Source organism: Varroa destructor, unplaced genomic scaffold (assembly GCF_002443255.2).
Source record: "Varroa destructor unplaced genomic scaffold, Vdes_3.0 BEIS01000004.1, whole genome shotgun sequence".
NCBI classification, from domain to species: domain Eukaryota; kingdom Metazoa; phylum Arthropoda; class Arachnida; order Mesostigmata; family Varroidae; genus Varroa; species Varroa destructor.
This window is the reverse complement of record NW_019211457.1, coordinates 33,300,105-33,320,690: the sequence shown is the minus strand read 5'-3', so window position 1 is coordinate 33,320,690 and position 20,586 is coordinate 33,300,105. Positions and strand designations below refer to the sequence as shown.

At 38.0% G+C, this 20,586-nt stretch overlaps 1 protein-coding gene across 2 annotated transcripts; it reads left to right on the top strand.

The window, feature by feature from the left end:
• Positions 1–830: 830 nt before the first annotated feature.
• Positions 831–15,985, top strand: LOC111249876 (ubiquitin carboxyl-terminal hydrolase 48-like). Of its 2 annotated transcripts, none has more exons than XM_086986503.1 (27): positions 831–1,310; positions 2,071–2,113; positions 2,562–2,689; positions 3,007–3,178; positions 3,390–3,459; positions 3,728–3,806; positions 3,982–4,094; positions 4,219–4,400; positions 4,627–4,731; positions 5,517–5,616; positions 6,099–6,246; positions 6,580–6,665; positions 6,784–7,364; positions 7,767–7,922; positions 8,281–8,486; positions 8,942–9,026; positions 9,223–9,405; positions 9,628–9,866; positions 10,199–10,378; positions 10,493–10,595; positions 11,327–11,450; positions 11,611–11,807; positions 12,202–12,333; positions 12,511–12,639; positions 14,862–14,946; positions 15,176–15,314; positions 15,504–15,985. In XM_086986503.1, exons 2-26 carry the CDS (start codon positions 2,102–2,104, stop codon positions 15,193–15,195), a joined length of 3,615 nt encoding a protein of 1,204 aa, XP_086842629.1. In that variant the 5' UTR covers positions 831–1,310; positions 2,071–2,101; the 3' UTR covers positions 15,196–15,314; positions 15,504–15,985. The 2 variants fall into 2 exon arrangements, with proteins under 2 accessions (XP_086842629.1, XP_022660055.1); XM_022804320.2 differs by having other exon boundaries at positions 832–1,310; positions 11,638–11,807.
• The last annotated feature ends 4,601 nt before the right edge of the window (positions 15,986–20,586 follow it).

Below are 20,586 nucleotides of genomic sequence, written 5' to 3'. Positions count from 1 at the left end.
TTTTTTAAGCTTCTTTCTTTAAGTTTACTTTTGAATGGGTAACTAAAACGCCAGTATTTCCTGTATATTTTACGACGTGATAAGCTGAAGCGAATTGCGTAGCACCGTTTCGCTAGACTCTGCTCAGTAGAGTCGATCTCTTAGTCGAATCGCCAGAACGGGACCACTGATCCGAGAATTTCAACGTATATATTAGATGTACGTTTAAGCGTCTTCGTAAAAAGAAAGAATAATCCTAAATGACTAGAGTAGGTTACATATGATCTGTCATGGCAGTTTGTACTTCATTTTATCCAATAATTAGCCGTCAAACACCCTTCAATCGTCGTAGCTCTGTTTCTTAAAGTAGAACTCGAACATCAATTTTTTTTTCAATTTAAAGGCAAGACAAGACATCACAACAGCCAACGCGAAGGATCGTTCCGTACAGAGATCTTTATCAAAGTACAGCCATCGTTGAAACAATGTACAAATTTCAACGAACTGTATAAGGTATTATGGGTAAACGGATCTCGCTCATTGTCTTCTCTATGTTCATGATAGTTATAGCACACGAATGTTAACTAACATTCGTCTGCACTAAATTGCTTCAAAAATTGCCTTTATTAGTCGTGTGTTAACAACACTGCTAATCTTGACATGTTCCAGAGTTCAGTAAACAGCTCAACCCTATAGGTAGTTACGTGGGAATCCATCTATGAGAAACTAATGTTTCAATTACGTTCGAAGCATTGATTCCGTCATGTTGACCATCCGAGATCGAGAACGGAGCCTATTGTTGGCCCGCCTTTCGTCTGCTTGGGTTCTTTTGTTTGCAAACAGAACACCAAAATTTTGGGGCACCTATGGACGATGCTGTTGTTGATTTTAGAACCGGCGGTCGTTTTGGCAGAGAGTGCCGGTGGCAGCGGTCGGCGGTGATGCCGTTTCGCTGGCGGTTCTTCAGAGGAAGAAAGACAGCAAACTATATTCAGCAACGAGTGTGACTACGTGACAGTGAGGGCTCTCGTTCCGTGCTTAGTAACGCAGTAACAGTAAGTGACAACGCGGGTGTAGTTGATGTCGTTACGCAGTGCTTGAATCGACGAATTGTGGTAGAGTTGTGTTAGTGAACAAAGGAGGGTTTTTTGTGTACCCAAATTCTCCTGACTACGACCCCTGTGGGGCCTGAGGTAAACGAAAAAGAAAATCGAACGCCACGGCGGCTAGCCGCTCGCTCCCCCTAAGAGCCAGATTTGGCTGCTGTATAAGAAAGCTACTGCTGCAAAATCGGCCGTGCGACCTAAACGGCTACCCTGAATAAAATATTGGTGAGTAAAGATCGAAGACGTAGCTTGACTAGAATGAATGGGAGAAAAATAGAAAGAAAGAAGAATGACCTGCTGCCATTTCTTGCCTTTCGGTAAAAACGGATGCGTTAAGAAAATCTCACGCGATTAATGTAGCAGTGATTGTCTAAATTCAGCGGGCCATGGAATACATATGTACGCTGCAATCGTTATTCCTCCGTTGCTTTTGCATAAAGCAAAAAAAAATTGAGAGAAGTGTACGAAGCGTAGTCACAGTATCAGATCATTGTTCTATTACGTAACAATAAGGGCTTGAACATTGAATACAATTTTCGTTGGATGAGGGATTCAAGGGCCTCACTGGTTTGAAGTAGTAATTAATATTAAGTTCGAAGAAGTCATCGGAAAGTTAGTGTGAGAGCTGTCGATGTTCACAGTGTATAGCATCTACTTAAACTGAAAAAATTGTTACCTATAAATACATACACCAAATCTATAACCATGATCCTGTAATTAGAATTTGCAGCTTGCACGAGAGTAGTAATTGTGCCAACAAATGTTTTGTCTAACGGTTGATTTTATTTTTCATTATACTTTCGCCATAAATCATCCATCTTCGATATTTAATAAGTCGTCAATGAAGAAATAAATTATCACGCATCTTAAAAATCCATGAAAAAATATTCTTTCGCGTAAAAGCACTTTAGTAGAATCACAAATGTAGTGCGCGTACCTAGGTTAAGCCACTAATGAGCCCAATGTATAACACTCTGCGCTTCAGGTCTTGATTTTTCGTCTTGCGCAGCTTCGTCATGCCGACCAAGGTTAGTTAACTAATTAGCTTTGAAAATAACTTTGGAAATGTCTTAAAATTCTACTATATCTAATGGAAAAATGACTATCTTACCAACTGTTAATATACGCTTATAATTATACTACTAGTACTTTTATCGCATTGGTGCTTTGTCTTCGGGACACGAAGTAGCTCTTGAGCGGAACGTTAAGAAGAGCAGTGCGGCATGTGCGTTTTAAGGGCTCATTGGTCTGAAGATGTGTTCTAGGGTGCTGACCGATACGCAAGCCAAATTTGTATTGTTATCGCATAAAAATATCCCAATATATTAGCAGATGCTGAAACTGGACTCGAGTTTGTTTCGAGCTGCCAACCTTCAGCATTGCCGCGTGGGAGTGAGACCATGAGATATATTATTAGATCAGTAACGTGTAACAAGTTTTCTTTTATGATTTTGCATGTGCTTTAAATAAATATAGGTTCAGTTTGACAAGTTGGCATTAGATTGGATTGAAGGCGTTTCAGATATCAGCGCAGCAGTCACTCTAAACGAGGTCAAACAAACATATCGATTGACATTTGATCATTGTGTCAACGGTACTTGCAAGTTAGTACTATCGATTTTACTATTCAGGATATACATTCAAAACCGTTTTATACTGTTACAAAAGATGAGTCATATCATGGACTATTTATTTACCTGCTTTATTGTCTGTTTCATTACTATCGCGAATTCAATCATATGAAATATAACATTTATTATAGATTATCATTATATTTAAAATGAAGATATTTTCGTTAATACGTTTTTTTTCTATTGAATAAATAACTCGGTGCCACACAGTATACAGTACACGTATTCCCAACAAAAGATATAGCATGTTTGATACGTATACTTCTGTGGGATCATGGGTCGTATTTCAGACGACCTTGTGCTGCTAATCCGCGTTGTTTATCCGGTCTTAACGGCGCCGGATTGGCAGCTACACTTGATAAAACATTATCTACAGAGGCCCCAGTAAAAGGAGCGCGTCGGGATATTCCGGCAGGACTTCGTAACCTTGGTGCTACCTGCTACGTCAATAGTCTCTTGCAGGTGTGTGGGCTGGATTTTTCATAACTTTTGTCGTCTGCCAGTACCGCAGCTTGGCGTAGTTCTATGGAGGGCAATCTGGTATTAAAAAAAAAAAAAAAAACTAACCTTAAATGTGTAGCCTATCGCGCAGAATGGAAAGGCTAGACAATTAAGGGTTTAACGTGTCTCATTCTGACGGCTTTTAATGTATATATTTACCGATATATTTTAGGTCTGGTTCCATGATCAGGAGTTCCGCAGACTTATTTTGAAATGGGATCGAAATATTGATCCTGGCGAAAGTAAGTTCGTTTACATCTCGTTAAGGATTTCGAAGTAAGTAACCCATTAGGGGACTGGTCCAAAGCATCAGAGTTTGTGTAATGAAGAATGTGTGATCAATGTGGAGTGTAATCATCTTAGTCTTGTAAACCATATCGTTGAGATAAGAATATGAAGTGTTAAATCAAATTCTTTGAGAGAACGTAATGGGATTCGTAAACCACTAAGCTGGTATCTTGCTTTTCTGACGGTTGAATCAAAAGTAATTTTTTTGCTGTTACATTTTAGGCGATTCAACCCCTACTGTGCCACAGACTATTATTGGACATCTGCAGCTGGTATTTGCGCGGCTTCTAAAATCTCCTAAGTACGCATCAAGTGACTAAAAAAAAATTTTACAATATATGTATCAGTTCATGTAAATATTGTATAACAGTGCTTAATTCATGGCTCTCGTCACGCTGTTTTAGTACATGGTAATCCATATCGTCTCTACCTTTTGTTTTAATTAAACCTTGTAACAGTTTAGATTTTTTTTATAGAGATACAGTGGACCCCACGGCGTTTGTCGAGTTTTTAGGCCTTGACATCGACTATCAGCAGGATGCGTCGGAGCTCGCCGACTTGCTCTTCACTCGAATAGTGGAACAGCTTCGTAAGTATTTGAAGGATACGTCCGATAGTACATGATCAGGTATATTGATAATGATTGTGAGATGCGTATTAATGACAATGATACCATTTGATAACAATTTATCGGCTTTCGTTCATTCATTTAGGTATGTACCCAGATCAGTCCTTAGCTAGCGAACTGGAAGAGGTCTTTCGTGGGGAGCTGGTCAACGTCGTTGAGTGCCAACTCTGTAACGGCGCTCGCCGATCCCGTGATGTGTTCTTCCGCCTCAATCTTAATATTCAAGGCGTGCGGAGTATTCAGCAATGCCTGCGAGCGCTTGGACAGGTAGTTTTGCCGGTGGTCCATTCGAGCGTATTTACATATTCAAGGCCATGACAGTATTTCGATACTAGGGACACTGTATTTAAAATAAATATATATGAAATATACTTCAAAAGCTAGTGAGCGCTTACGTACTTCCAGGTATGCAACTTCTCTACATGAGATCGTATGGCATAGCTATTTGACTGTATAAAATTTGATGCACTTTTTATTTTGGCTTGTGTTTTAGAAAAAGAACATGGACTGCGAGTTCCGATGTTACACGTGTTCTGGTACCGGGGGAGCAGCAAGTTACGAAGAACTTGTAGCATTACCACCCGTGCTAAATCTTCAGGTTTGTAATAGCTGCTTTGTATGAACATGGTCAGACGGTTTCAACGTACATCTACTATACTACTAAAAGTCTAAATACCCAGGTTTGCCAGATTCAGAACGACTTGCGGACCAGTGGAATGATTGGGCTGATTTTTCATAAGTTGCTAAAGTTTCATTCGGAAAACGCAGTCTAGAAAATAAGCCAACTGGGCAAATATTGTTGATTTTGCGGAACAAGATTTATTTATATCCACAAAGTGTAGTATCAATTTGGATGGTTGCAATTAAGCTTCTTTCTTGGCAGCAGTTTCTCGTTTTTTGCATTTAAAGATTACACCTCGCTAACGCCTAGAGACACCAAAATGATCATCAGCATCGTCCGCGCTAATGTGTTATCAGATGTAAAAACGTATATTTCTATGAAAACTCTATTGTGTAAATAAATGTGATCAACTTGTGTTACGGGAAAAAAATGTGTTCAAACTAGTTGAACAAACAAATTTTGTGTCTATCAATATTATTACTTAATGACTAGTCGCTATTCGAGGTTAACTATATAATATGATTAATCTTTTACATTTATACAGGTAAAATAAAATGTATTTAATAGTAAAACAGTCTCCGAAGCTTGCGGGTTCTGCTATAGTATTACATATTGCTCACATAGAAGATTAAAAAAAAAACGCAAAGGAAACTTTTTTTAAGTATGTTATGTGCACATACTTTTTCGCCGTATGAAAGTGCTTTATAAGCTCTAAGCACCATTATTCTGAAATGCGTCATTTTTTTATTTGTGTTAAATAGCTTCAGCGATACAGATTCGATATCAAGACTGGAACCCGTAAAAAGATAAAGGCTACGGTGAGGTTCCCCCCTAGACTTGACATGGCAACCTTTGTCAAAGGTTAGTAACATTTTACTCAAAGTTTCATCAGGCACTTTGTGAGAAGATTCTCCGTTCCACTTTAGAAATAACACTTTAGCGATTTATGAAGCATATAAACTAATGAAGTTTAGTAAGGTAATTATTAATGCTCTCAGATTAGAAATCTTTCCTAAAATGTGTATACAGTCGGTTACTCGAATGGGAACATGGGTGAATAGCATTTAGCCAGAAGAGAGTATTACGTAACAGCTAGGCCGATGAAGTACGTTGTATATTCAACGGTAGGACAGATGTAGACACCAAGGGACAGGGTCATCTTCATCAGTTGAACAAAACAACAAATTATCGTATTCTTATGCTGGTAAGCAAGAATGAATAATGTACAAGCATGCTAAAGATCAAGCGAAGTGATGTTACATGGGAATATAACGCCCAACCTAAACAACAGAACTAGCGCAATGAGAAGTTTAAAATGTATGCTCTGTTTTCGACCTCCACAGGGATCCCGGGTCCATTGATATACGATTTGAAAGCCGTTCTAGTCCATCTTGGACAAACGGCCACGTCAGGTCATTACATCGCCAACGTAAAAGTTACGATGCCTCATAGTGAGGACGCCGCATTGTCAACTACTTCAAGATGGTTTAGGTAACATTATTATATAATATTATTACTTTATTCATGAATTAAAAACCGATTTGCTTTACTTTGTCCGCGTAAACTTCTAGTCGGCCACTTAGTGTTAATGTGGTGGCATAAAAGATATTAATGCATAAAAAAAAGTTGCGACTAACTCGGCTCAACGTAATATTAAAAAATATGTGAGATATTTAACTAAGGCTAATTTAAAACAATCAGCTTCTTTGGAGTGCTCAATAATGACTACATACAGATATTACTAAAATCGAGCTTATGAAAATAACTTGGAAATACACTTGTTTAGGTTACAGCGTTCTCAGAGTAAACACGTTTTTGTTTTAGGCTCAATGACGGAACAGTGTCAGAGTCAAAAGGTCGGGCGGAGTTTGACAAAGAGCTGTCGACGGATAATAATGGAGACGCGTCCGGTGAGTGTGGTACAACTGTATCTGCTCAAAACACAAAATTTATGGAAAATTGTCAACAACAATGAACATAAAAACAAGTTGAATACTAATCACAGAATCACTTTGGGATAATTTATAGGTGAGTCGAACGGCCATAAGGGCGAATCGACTAACGGACAGAATTCAGATGGGTCCGATGGAAGTGGCGACGATATTCAAATATTCGAAAAAATGAATCTGACTAGTACTAACAATCAGGCGAGGCACACAATCGCACACAACGAGAATACTCTAAATAATGCCGCAGTCAAACCTGAACCGGTTGATAGTGACAAAACGAACCGATCTGCGATTTTTCCATCGAACAAAAATGATGAAGCCGAAAAGATCGAAAAAGGAAAAGGCTTAGTGCTAGCAAAATTAGTGACAAACAAAACCCCTAAGAAGTCGTTCAATTTCGCAGACAAAAGTGGTAGTGAAGAGAAAAAGTTGAGCGCTGCTGACGAAGATGAAGTTAAGAAGTCCGACAATGAGCTTTCCTCTACGGGAGCATACCTTCTTGTCTATGAGAAACGAAAAACCGACAATTCATTAGGGCAGAATACTGATGGTGGTGGCGCTGCTGCAAGAGCAAGAAAACCTATCGTAGCGCAAAGTCCCCCATTACTCAATTATCTACAAAATATTATTGATATGGAAGCAGCTGAATTCGCATCTCTGGTAATGTTGTTCATAAAAACGATGTTTTCATCTATTTTCTGCATTCTCTAGGTAGTAAAGAATTAATACGCTTTCTGGTTAACTATGACTTTAATGCTAATTGTAATTACAGAACTTGTTTTTGAATATAAGATAGAAGTCACAGAAGAATTTATGAAGTATCGTAGCCTTAGGGTATGAAAGACGCAGCGTTATTTGTATACTGTTCAGTTTCACTAGTTACTGTATGCCAATAAAAATAATAATTGTGAGAGTTAGTTACCACTTGCTCAAAAAATCGAAATTGGAATATGGTAAACACTTCATGGTAAAAAGTAAGTAGTAAATATCTAGTAAGCGCTTTCCAAAATTAAAGTAAAACTAAATACGTAGATAATGTATTATCTGTATTATATTTGTTAGGAAGCTGAGGCCGCTGCCCTGCGTTCAAAAGCTGCTTTGCAGGCTCAAGAACTTCGGGCCGAACTTGTAGAGGTATCGAAGCAACTCACATTCATCCCAGAAGATGGAAAGCAACCATGCTTTGTTGAAACTTCTTTTCTGGTTGCGTGGATAAGGGTTCGTTTAACAGTTGACAATGAGCTGGAGAACATTTCCAGCCAGTTTAGGCAGAACTTTTTAAGCTAACTTTAATAGTGTAGTTCAGATTAATAACGTTAGTCAATTGATCATTAAGAGAGTTCACTTTAAGAGCGCCATTAACTGTGCTGCTGCGACTGATCAATATATAGTTAAAATGTCCTTCGAAAGATTTTAGATTAAAAGACAGTTAACAAAATTATATATATATATATATATTAAGGCATTCGAAAATTGGGGCATCTAAATATTGCAACTTGTACACAGAAGCTAATATTATATCTGCTATATATCTTATAATTACGTTGATACCTGTGTTACATTCCCCGATTTGCAGGCTACTCGAGAGCTCATAAAAAAATTAAATGAAGAACAGGTGACTGTGCACTCTTCTTCCGCTGAAGCTAAACCTATTGTTGAAGAGACTACGAACTTATTAGAGAAAAGGTCAAAAAATCGAAATCGTAAATCTGCTGTTATTGGCTCAGAAGTTCAAAAGGACGGTGCCCAGGAGGAAGATGATGAACCAGATGATCTTACAAGGTACGTAAAACTTTGTACTGGAGTGTCATTTATGTCCGAACAGCGGTTTTCGGTTTTTCTATAAGAGAATAAAAATCCTACTTAGGATGCTAATACATAAAAATGTCGGAACATATTCCAACATTTAAAGCCAATGAAATTTGTTTAATAATAGGTATATAGCGACAGTTTCAGATACTTTTTTAAGTTAGTTATTTAGGTATTTGGCCTTGAAACCAACAAGGAAAAGTGAGCTTCATAAATTAGCCGTTTGTGTAACAATGTGATATAAGTTAGATCAATATGAATGACACCAATAACTATAACCACTACTAGAAAAGGGCGAGTGAGAATAACAATGGATACAGAATAGCCGTAAACAGCTAGCTATTCGAATTTGATAGTTAAGAAGCATCTTGGGTGTCGACAGTAGCTTAGCCATACAATGTAGTAATTGATCTTTCACCCTGTTACAGGTCCATTCGTTGTCCACACGGGCGATTAGCACCGGATGCTACAGGCCTTAAAATCATCTCAAATGACGGAGCTAAGTTACTTAAGGTATGGGAAAAAACAAATCTTTTGTTATGTCGAACATAATGTTTACTACCATTTCTATTATAAGCTATTTTCGTTGATATTCTTCTTTATTTCAAATCGTTATTGTACACTTGAATAGTTGGTAGCTTTTTGAGTAAACAGTGGCATTTTACATGGATTATAATTTTTGGTTGTGGTATATTTGGCACTGTGCCAGGAACTATGCCAAAAACATCAGCTGGTAGAAGCAGACCTTTTACGACAACAAGATGTACCACAAGAGTTGTGTCGTGAATGTGTCATTGGTCTGGCTCGCAGAACCTTATTAGCCGGTCGCCTTGCTGTAGACAAGAAGAATTTCGGTAAACTTCTTCGCACGAAAGACCAACCAATGTACTGGGTAAGTATTTCTTGTGACCCATTTTTAAAAAGTATCATTTATCAGTCGTAGTTTTCGGGATGTAGTTCCTCTATATACTAATATGCATGTATAACAGTTTTTTTACTCGGGAGTCCTAATTCGTTCGAAAAGGTATCAGTATTAAAATCACAATTGTTGCCTATCACAAGTGTTAAATACTAGGTGTAGTGTTGGAATTTCTCGTTCCATTTTTTCCTTTAGATCAGTAATCGGGCGTTACAATCATGGGACAAAATGGTAGAGCGACGGCTGACACGAGAGTTGGGTTTACGAACTGATGACGCAAACGAAGACTTCAACGGAGAACTCCTGTGCGAACACGGTAGCTTAGGGCTAAAATCTCGCAAACAGATTCCACAAGACGCGTGGCGTCTTATTAGGCAATATTTTCCTGATTGCGCGGAGTTTCCGTGCGATCACCCGGATTGTGCTTTATGTATGTAAGTACTTATCAACTATTAGTAGCCGTCTCGTGTCTATATGTTACGTCTTCTAATGGATCGTCTTTTCCCAGCACGAGAAGGCACGGCAAAGAATTAAGATAAAAGGCGTACCGATAATGTAGTAATCACGAATACGAACGACTTACCGGCTGCTGTGAACATGCGCGGAGAATTCTGTTTTTGAGCAAAAATAACCGTGTGTAGAATATCACATGCTCTTGACAAAGTACGGTTTCTCACCGATTGTAGCACTATTTCTAAAAAATTAAAACATTCCAGTAATAATACTACAACGCCTTCAGCTTATTGTGTATTTCTTGCAATTTCAGGGAAGAGTCGGAGGAAGCCCAGGCAGCACAGGCCGAGCGGAAGGACACGGCAGTTGGTTTGCGTGCTCGTCTTAGTGGTCTGATGAAAGCGCGACGGTCATTTGAAACTGACAAGCTAAAGGGGCATCTTTTACATGCGGAACAAGCTGATATCTTGCGAAAGTTCCTGCGTTACCCAAGGTTTAGCCAACAATCAAAAACCTGGAGTATCAAATAGTCAAAGTAGGAGTTTATGTATATAGGCGAGGTGTGCACATAGGTATCGGGAGTAATTAAATCGTACCTTGATTGCAGGGGACCTCGGCCTACCGGCTTCCGAAATAAACTTCTATGTCCTCATGGGGGCACTCTCATCGATCAGCCCGTATTGGTGTCAGGTGGGCTTTTGCCGGAAGAAGTGAGTGTTATTTTGTTAAATTACATAGGTTGTCGGGATCAAACGAAAACTCAACAAATGTACTCATTCAGATGTCTAGGGCTGATGATTATCGATAAGTCTTTTGGATTCAGAGATCAAATGTGTTTTTGAAACAACATTTGAGCCTTGTTTTCTAAATCTGCATTTATTTATTTAGCAGATGTTAGGTTCTCTGTTGTAAAATAAAATGGTGTATTTGTATTTGAATGCTGCACAACAAGCCGGTACTCCCAAGCAATATGCTTTTTTATAGAAAGGTGACACGTACTTGTATCAGCCTCAGAGATCTGTACATTTTATAATTCGGCATCAGCTTCAACCGCATATGTGACTCAGACTTCCGGATTTTTCTAAATAATTGTATTCCCAATTTCAGCTGACTGCGCACCTATGGTCCACTAAAACAAATTTCACTACATTCCATATTTGTATAATAGTTTAATAATAGCGTGCTACAGACTTTATAGCTCAACGCAAAGGTATTGGCGCTGAGTGACTTCAACTTTTATGAATGGCGAGACCCAATGCCCTTATTCAGTGTATTAGGAACAAATAGAATCGTTCTCATATCACGTTTTACTCGAAGTTTGCTGTAGGGCGTGTGTTTTATACAGCGCTCGTGTCAAAAAGCCAAACTTTGCTTTTGCTAGCTTGAGATGGTTAACAAACATACAATTCATATGTTTTTTTTGTTGATTTTTATTTTTAAGGTAATTTTTTTGTCGGACGCAGAATGGAACTTACTTTGTGAAGAATTTGCTGTACATGGTACGGTTGAAGTCACGCGAGAACTTGCTGAACCAAACGAGACAGCGCTTCTATCTTACGAGCCTGGTGGGTTGATGGTTAGCTCCTTACGTTAATGCCTACTTCAATGCAGAACTCGAACCGATCAAAAGGTGTCAAAAAAGAAAGGCATGTTTAAACAGCTCCATTCGTTTATCTAACATCCGAGCACATTTTGGTTGATAATTTCCGATTTTTGTGTTTCGAGCTCGAGTTCTAAGATTTTTTTTTCCAGCGGTATGCGAACCCTGCGTCGCAGATGTTCGGACAAAAGCCAAGCAGGCTGCCTTGAGCTTCCAGAACGAATGGGTCACTGTACAATTGGTTCCGTTAGACGAGCTGTTAACAAATAAGATCTTGCCTACAAGATCGGAACAGGTTCAAGACCAGGCGGAAACAGCTGAGGTGAGAATACTTGGATTTAACAATTAATATTTACTAACATACGAAATATATTACCAGTGATATTGATAATACTGCCGTCAGTATTGGCATTATTAATATGTTAGAACATCATGCTTCTAGTGGGTCATGTACCAAATAATGCAGCCTGTATTGGGCCCATTCCAAATCTGCCCTTATAAGTCTTCGAGATGAGAAAAGTTCAAGCTTTCTAGACTCTTTGCAAATTTATCATATTACAGACCTTGGAACAAGTCTATTTTTGGTTTAGAAAAAAAAGAAGTTTATCGATAACTGCGTTCTAGCTAGCTATCTAAAGTACGTGAGCGAATTCTAAAGAATCAAATAACCGAATACCTTGTGAACTGTATATGGAAAATCAATATATTTCTTTCAGGGTCTTGAACAGAGATCGAGCGACACGGTAGCGCAGGCAAAACAACCACTTCTTGGTCGTGGTAAACGCGTCAAAGGAAATCGTCTGGTGCAGATAAGCTCAGACGATAAATTCGTCGACCTCAAAGTCAAGGTTTTTGTTACTGCGTATATTTTGAAGTTCCCATCCCGGCGCACTTTGCGTACAAAATTTCACACTTGCTAGTCTTTCCCAAAAAGCATGTTTAGAAATCTTTTAAAATACGTTTATGTGTATAGTCCTGACAGTAGCTTATATTGCCATTAACTGCGTTCGTTTTGAATTTTTCAGTTAATGACACTGTTCAATATCAGCCCACTGCTTCAAGTAATCGTTCTTAATGGTTATATGATTGAGGCCGAGGGCGACGTACTGCTGAAAGATATTGGTCTTAAACCCGGCTCGGTAATCTATATCGGGGTAGGTAAAAATGCTGCTACTACTTATTAAATTTTATATTATTTTATTATTATTATTATTATATTATAATTAAAACAAAAAGTGAAATGCGTGTTTTAATTATGTACTATGTGCTGCGTGCTTCCCAACTAACAGTACTGGGAAAAAATTTTCAAATCGATTGTTGCCATTTTACCCTATTTATTTTGATCGCACATGGCTTTTTGAAGAGGGCAATATATAAAATAATGTCCATCTAAGAAAGGCGAACAGTATGAGCTGAATTTGATTCAGTTTTTATGTCGAACTCCGAACAGTCCCCCAAGTTTTGCTGATTTAAGAGAAGTCGCATTTATAAGATTTTGAATATCAGATAAAAACAGGTTGCGATCGATCAATCCAATTACTGTCTGAATATTAGCTTATTTAAATTTTTTTTAATTAATTTATTAATAATTTAATTCCTGCATAGCAGCTGGTTTATCTGTGTCAGTCTTATTGTTTATATAATGTCTAAAAAGATAAGAGGAACGCGGCGGCTGCTAGAAGTTTTTATCCTTTGAAATCAGCCAACCGACGAAGCCTATGTAAAGCAGGAGAATGCTGTTGCAATGCGTTCGGCTTGGGACCCTCTTTTGTTGGAACTAAACAGCATAACTTATGTTCAAAGGATCCAATTCTGGTCAATTTACCTTGGCAATAACCCGAGGTCTTTGACCGGTCTACTGTCGCCAGTAGACAGCCTTTCCCGCCAGTCATAGAGAGTTTACGTTTAACACAAATTCACTGAGGAGATTCGAATACCTGAAATATAGCGGATTCCTACATAAATCAGTACCGATTTTTGCGTTGGTTTGATCTAGAAGTCTTCCATAAAGTGGATGGGTTTGTCTACACATACATGTAATGAAGTCGCGGCTATCTGTTTGTGTTGAGATTATTCGAATCAGAGCTATGACTGCCGGAGGAACAATACTCGGTGTATAAAATTTTCTATCCCTGAAGAGTGAGTTCATTTTCCCAGACTCCCCAGTAAATACGCCGTGTATCTGAGTCCTCGGCAGTTATCAATGTTTTGAAGATGGTGTACTCTTCCAAAGCCATTTTGAACTCCGCGACCAATCATGACTTGTTACTATCTCAACAATTTTTATAACGGCAATAGGGGATAGAAACCATGTGCGAATCCTTTTCGAATTTGCTCTAGATGCAAGTCTTTTCTATAAAAGGAGAAAAGTGTTGTCATTTTAAAAGTGATCGAACGTTTGAGGATCGCAGTTTGTTCACATTGTAAAGCACTTTACGGTGCCGAAGCGCATTGTTTGTTAGTTAAAAGCCTTACGGGAACTTCGTAAGCAGTCTGTAGAGAAAGGTGCGCTGTTAGATACTAGCTTGAGGCAACTTGTACGAACATTCCGAGAAACTAGTTCGTCTTTAGGAGGACACATTCAGGAAAACCTCAGGCTGATTAAATTGAAAAAAACCTGAAACAAAAATTCAGTAGTTCGCTTCGGTGTGGCACACAAGAATGGTAACTTTTTAGGTCAAGCTTATGGCAGATCATTTAGATTTTCACTATTATCACACTCAGCAGTTGTTTTCAAAGAGCCCATAGAGGGTCTGTCATCAATATTTAAAAAGAAAATTTCTCAAAAGCCGATATTCAAGTCACCTTTCTATTCAGTTCTAATATTTGAATTCTAATATTTGGATTTTTGTATACAAACAGACATTGTACCCACGAAATGTTATGCTCCCCAGCTAATGCCTGTCTGTCCATTTCAATGAATTTACTAGGGCTTGGGTGTTACCGAATCAATGAGGTGTATACCGACAGTTCTACACAGATACTTATAAACCTTTAACCAGAATAGACAAGCTTTAAGCAGGAAATCATGCGTAATGAATTGTATTTCAACCCTGCTTTATATATTTTATTTATATAATAATTTAATATATTACTGCTTGTATTTTTGAACGAAACAAAAAGTAAGCTCCCTTCTACATGTACATATTTTTCGAATGACGAATGAGTCAAAAAATCTCGACCAAAAAGACAAAGCTCGATTTGAAAATATTTTTTTCAGGATACCTGAAGTTTATGAGGACTTACTATTTAAAAAAAGACTAGAACATCTATATATAATGAATACATCTCGATGAGTTTAGTGTGTCACCCTTTGAAGTGTCTAAATTTTCAACATGGCCTCGGTATTTATCTTTTTTTCTCTATTTTGACGTAGGAGAGGAATGAAGACGCAGACGAGCCCGACGATGATCAGGAGCCTAGTAAAAAACGGACTAAGAAAGTAGAACATGGCTTCGCGGGTAAGTTTTCACTTATTTAAAAGATAACTACTTATTATTATTATTGTGTGTCTGTCTGCGTTGTAGTAAATATTTATTTTGATGCGCCTGTCTATAATTTGCCTTGTTCACTTTTGCTTAGATTATATATCGATACGAACGTTTACATATTTATTCTTGGGGCAAGTAATATTTTCTGAATGAACTATTTCGATATTGATCTGATATAACTGTATCATTCGTTTTGTAGGCACGAAGCTGATGGGATGAATTTGCGCACACTTCGCGTGCTTTTCGCAAAATGCTGTCGAAGCATACTTCAATAATGATCGTGTTAGCGTTATTTATAACGCTAATTTTACTCAAGTTGTACATTTCTGCTATTCAAGGTTAATACCTTATCTGCGGATATAATATTATCGTGTAGTGTGTGGATCGGCTTGATTCGTCGATTCATCGTGTGGATGGGCATGATTCTGTGTATATGTGTGTACGATTGCCTGTTTGACTGCACTGATATTGTTCTTTTGTTTCTAATATTTTACACGTTTTTTATTGATTTTTGTTCCAAAAAACAGGTTATTCATACACAGACGATGAGGAAGTAAACGCAGATTTGCTGCCTTTGTGTAAAGCTACCACTTCTGAGATTGGACGTGAGCTACGATGCAAACGGGGAATTATGCCGGAAAAATATGTATATATGAGCTTAATCTCGGAGGAGTACATATATGACAAGTGTCTTTTCTGTAGGTAGACCTAAAGATCTGCCCAATAAGAATATGACGGCAAAATAAGGTTGTACTCCTGGCTTGCTGTTACTTTGTAAAAAGTTCTCTCGTTGTATTACTATTAGTATTATTCCTTTTATTATTATTATAAACATATTATATCGTGGGCGTAACATGTTGTCTTCTAAGCGCAGTGGGGTAGAGTTGATGGATCTAGAGGGATATGAAAACAGGACGTTTAGCACGTCAGAGACATAGAGGATCTAACGACGATTGGAAATATAATTAAGTAAGAATAAACATAAATATAAAGTTATACGAGAATCTACTGCCGTTATGTTTTTATTTGTTGCTGCCTATATCCCTCCAAGTATATCGATCTTACAAAGTGTGAGTGTGTCAAGATGGACTTAGATCTTTTTGCATGCAAAGCTCCACTATTGCTTGCCTTGGCTTTCGTGATAGCGAATCACTGGCAGTTATATGTTGCAAATTATCAAGAGTCAAGGGTGTTCTGAGAATATATATATTCACTACTTAAAACCGAAAAAGTATTGTACGGCTTTTCTCACCGAAATCATTCATTTAGTGTCCCATTTCCTAAATTTGGCATAATGTTGACATATGCTAGCTTTCATATTCAACGAAATGAAAATAAACTGCAATCTTACATCCTGTTTCTCGCTGATTAAACGCGCAAGCTTTGATTTTTTTCACGAAAAAAAGTAAAGAAGCAATGGTAAATTATCTGTGTAAAGTCCAAGTAACAAACCCGAAACGCATTGCTGTAAACTTAAGCGCACACCTCACAAATTCCGTGGTACCGATTCTTTGAAACTCTTTAAAACTTCACCATTCGAAAAGGCATCCACTTTGTTTCGACAGACATAACAAAGCATTCAAAAATGATAATTTTTCCTTACATTAAGCTGTAAACCTTAATTTTTCTGTTGAAGAGTACGAATTGATTATCAATCAATGTGTCCGACTTTTTTAAATGTAATCACTACTAATCTTGATTTAGGCATATATGTATCCATATAGACAAGATGGGCCTAAGATAGCTCGACACAACTACATGCATTCGATATGTATATACGTATCAAGTCCCTCTGGGATATTTGTACGTAACATTACAGTCTGGCACTCTTTGAGAAGGTCAGACGCGTTTGAATGCAACCTCTAATGGAAATACCCTTTTAAAGGATACACTGAAGAACCATTTGTGTCAAAAAAAATAGCTAACACCAAACTTAACGGACAATTTAAGCATGTAAACGAAACGAGAGAAAAACTAAATAAAACTGAACTCTTTGGGGCTCACTTATTCGTATTTATAACAGATATATTGAGAAAAAATTTAATCTGCTGCAAACAATGTCTGCATCACAAAGCAAAGTTGAGAAATACAGCACACTCTTGTATTTCTAGGCGATATGCTTCTTGACCCGGCACATATTTGATGTGAAAACGGTTAATGAGAGCTAGTGTGTTATCTCTCACTAGCTCTGATAAACATAAACCTTGATCAGACGTATTGCTTATTTTTTCACTCGCTTTTTCTACTTGGTTAGGTTATTAGATCTGCTAACACTATACATACTGTAGCACAAACTGTAAACTAGGTGTGAAAGGTATTCTTGCCGAGACAAATATTAGCGGTTGCTAGACTAGTGAGCTCGCTTTACCAAATAGCTTGATGTGTGATTCATCTTTAGGTGTCCTCCCATGCGGGTATGCATTAAAAAAGGGTCTCTGAATTTACACCAAGCCGGATAAGATAACAGAAAAGTGACACACGCAACACGAGATCCACAATGAAAACCAATTTAATTCTACAGCCGAAATGCATATATATATATTTAGTATAATACGCGGAACCGCCAAATGATCATGGAATTAATGGTATTTCCTAGAGTGCAATACATATATGTCATATATTCAAAGAGTTGTATCGATATTGGTTTCTTCATCATGTTTTTTAACCCCAAGTGAACTAAAACTGCGTCGACGGCCTGTGCAGATCAATAGTGAGAGGAAGACATCTAACATTATGCCCCGTAGGACACACGTGCAGCGGCGAATAGTGATGTCCGATTTAACGATACGACTGAACGTATTCCCTAGAGAAGGAATGTTGCTAAAGTAATAGATGCAGGATGAAAAATAGGCGGAGCTTTGGTAGTTGACGTGTGCACAGTAGGCGGTGCTAGTAGAGACGCTTTAGTAAAACCTTGTGGACAAAGCCGAGTCAGAGACGCAGACGTCCGTCGCTTTGAAGCCGATTCACGAAATAACCGTATTACGCAAGGTGTGTCCTTTAACGTGCTGCTATGGCATATTCAAATATTGTAGGTTATTAACCCTTGTGTATTTCCGATGATTACTCTGTATCAATGAACCGCATTTCTGATGATACTACGTAGCAGTGTGGTTTTCACCACAATACCTTCGTTTGAAACTATCTGGGACAGATAACGTTCAAAGCTCAGGACTAGGCCTGAGTAAAGTTTAAAAATCCATGCGTGATAGTCAAGTCCGTATCTATCAGCGAATATCATATGTAGAATGCGGCCGACATAGTCAATATGTCAAGATTCAGGACCGCGTGAGTTCCTCACGATCGTTGTTGCAAGAGTGTGTGCTAGGTAATTGGTGTTTGTATTGCGATTTTTCGAAAGCCCATGAGAGAGGAGCCCACTGAAGTTGTATAAAGTGTTTTATCATTTCGTTTTCCGTTTATACCTGTCTCATTTAATATATAATGCATCAAGCAACGTTGACGAAACCTGCTAACCAGTTTCAGACCGGGAAGTACAGGAAAATTTCATTATCGAAGTTCTGCTCCCAGGAAAAACGTGCGTTCAAAGCTTCAGTGAATTACAGATTGCTGTTTTTTTTTTTATCTCTTGGCCTTCTTTGAGCTATCGGTTTTATCACCGTCAAAAAGAGTAGAGCCATAACAGTACTTTTAGTAACTACGTAGTCATAACCTAGAGGTAATAGGTTCAGAAACATTAAGCATCTGTGCCTCAATGCAAGTAATTGTGCTTCCTCAGCTGAAACTCTATACAAACTGGGTACGGTCAACATTTTTGTAGTGATGCACGTTGACTTTACGGAGCCTTCCCATTATATATAAAAGTAGATAATTTCAAACACTGCAGGCATTAAACGTCCTCAAATATTTGCAAAGACGTCCTTTGACACTGAGCGTAATATTACTAATTGATCCATTCGCGTTATATAAAATACCTATTGTCTATGCAATACAAGTTAGCATTTTTCTCTTAGATGGTATGATTAAGTTCATTGCCCCAGCTGAAAGCAACAAAGATATCTTATCACAGTCTCGGACGGCTCCGAATTGTGCCATTCTCTTGCATTAATACTTAGACGACGGATGCACAGCATAAAATATGATATGAGATCCTTGATAAAATAAATAAACTGATCCCTCAAGAATATGGTTCGATCGTTCATCTGCCTGAATTTGTTTACCGTGTATGTACTTCCTAATGTTCATTGTAATTAATATGCCCTGAAAACGCTTTTGTACTATTTGCTGATTAGATGATGCTTTTACGATAGCTATTACAGTAGAATGCGAGCCGCTGTTCTAGCAAGCTAGGAAATGTTTTAAACTAAATTATTGTGATATGTCTTATAAAGTTGATTTTCCAGACCCACCATAAGCACAACTAGACGGTATACTTCAAACTTACTTAATAAAATGTTTCGAGTTTTACGTTTGCTAGTTAAGCGCTTAAGCATTACTTCAGATGACTGACTTGCGGCACAAATCAAAATGCGTGTACACCCTGATACGAACTTAAACCACCACGCGCTCCTAACTCTAGTAAACAATACAATCGTTACCCATTGCTCTATTACTGAGACATCTTGATCACGTAAATACGATACAGGAGCCTACGAGAACGTCAAATCAGGAAGCTGCGTCGAAAAAAAAGTCGCTTCATGCTCGTGTTGTTCTATACCGATTATTATATTCTATTTAAGACGATATCACATATTAGAGTAAGAACACAATTGAATTGGAGATCGTTTTTACAATGAATTTATTTTTACATTATATTTTATGCGGTTGTAATATCTCGGCCGTAGTTCGGGCTAGGAAAGGTTTGTCTCTCCTGACCAAGGGGGCCCCCATTAATGCAGAAACAATAATAAGTTATCCAGAGCAGTTTAGTCTTATTCTTTATGAAACGCTCACGTCTCACCACTAGGTTTACTTCATTTCATTTTTCTCCCTTTCTTTGTCCTTCTTTTTCTCGCGTTTGGCTTCAAGTTTTCGTATCCAGTCGATTTTTCTGTTTTGTAATCCCCCTCGCCTCAGTCTTTCTGACGTTTCGGGGACGTACGCGCCCTATAATTGTATTTGTACATCACCCGATAAATTGGTGCATTTACCTGATGCCGGTGAGGGGGCTGTTTACTTGCGGTTATTAATTACCTTAGCGCCTTTATCATTCTTATTCGTATGTACTTTCTGCGAACCACCCATATCTCCCCTCGCATTCGTTTCCTTTTGCTATTGGTTGTTTTGCATCTCTCTCTCTCTCTTGCTCTCTCTCTCTCGCTCTCTCTCTCTTTCTCTCTCTCACACACATCTTCCCTTTATTTATTATATTTATCTAAGCCTCGTCACCGGTTTACATTTTCGTTTACACATGTTGCCTTAGATTATTTATCAACTGCTCGTTTATGCTGTTTTTGCGTTTCCTGTATGTTATTGTTATTGTTATTGTCGTGTTATTGTTACTGTTGTTGGTGTTGTTGCCACCTCCACGTTTTTCCCATGTTGTTGTCTGCTATTATTGTTATTATTATTATTGACATTATTCGTATACATATTTATATCTGTCATTGTCGTCATTATCGCCGACGTCATCGTTATCGTCGTGAATAT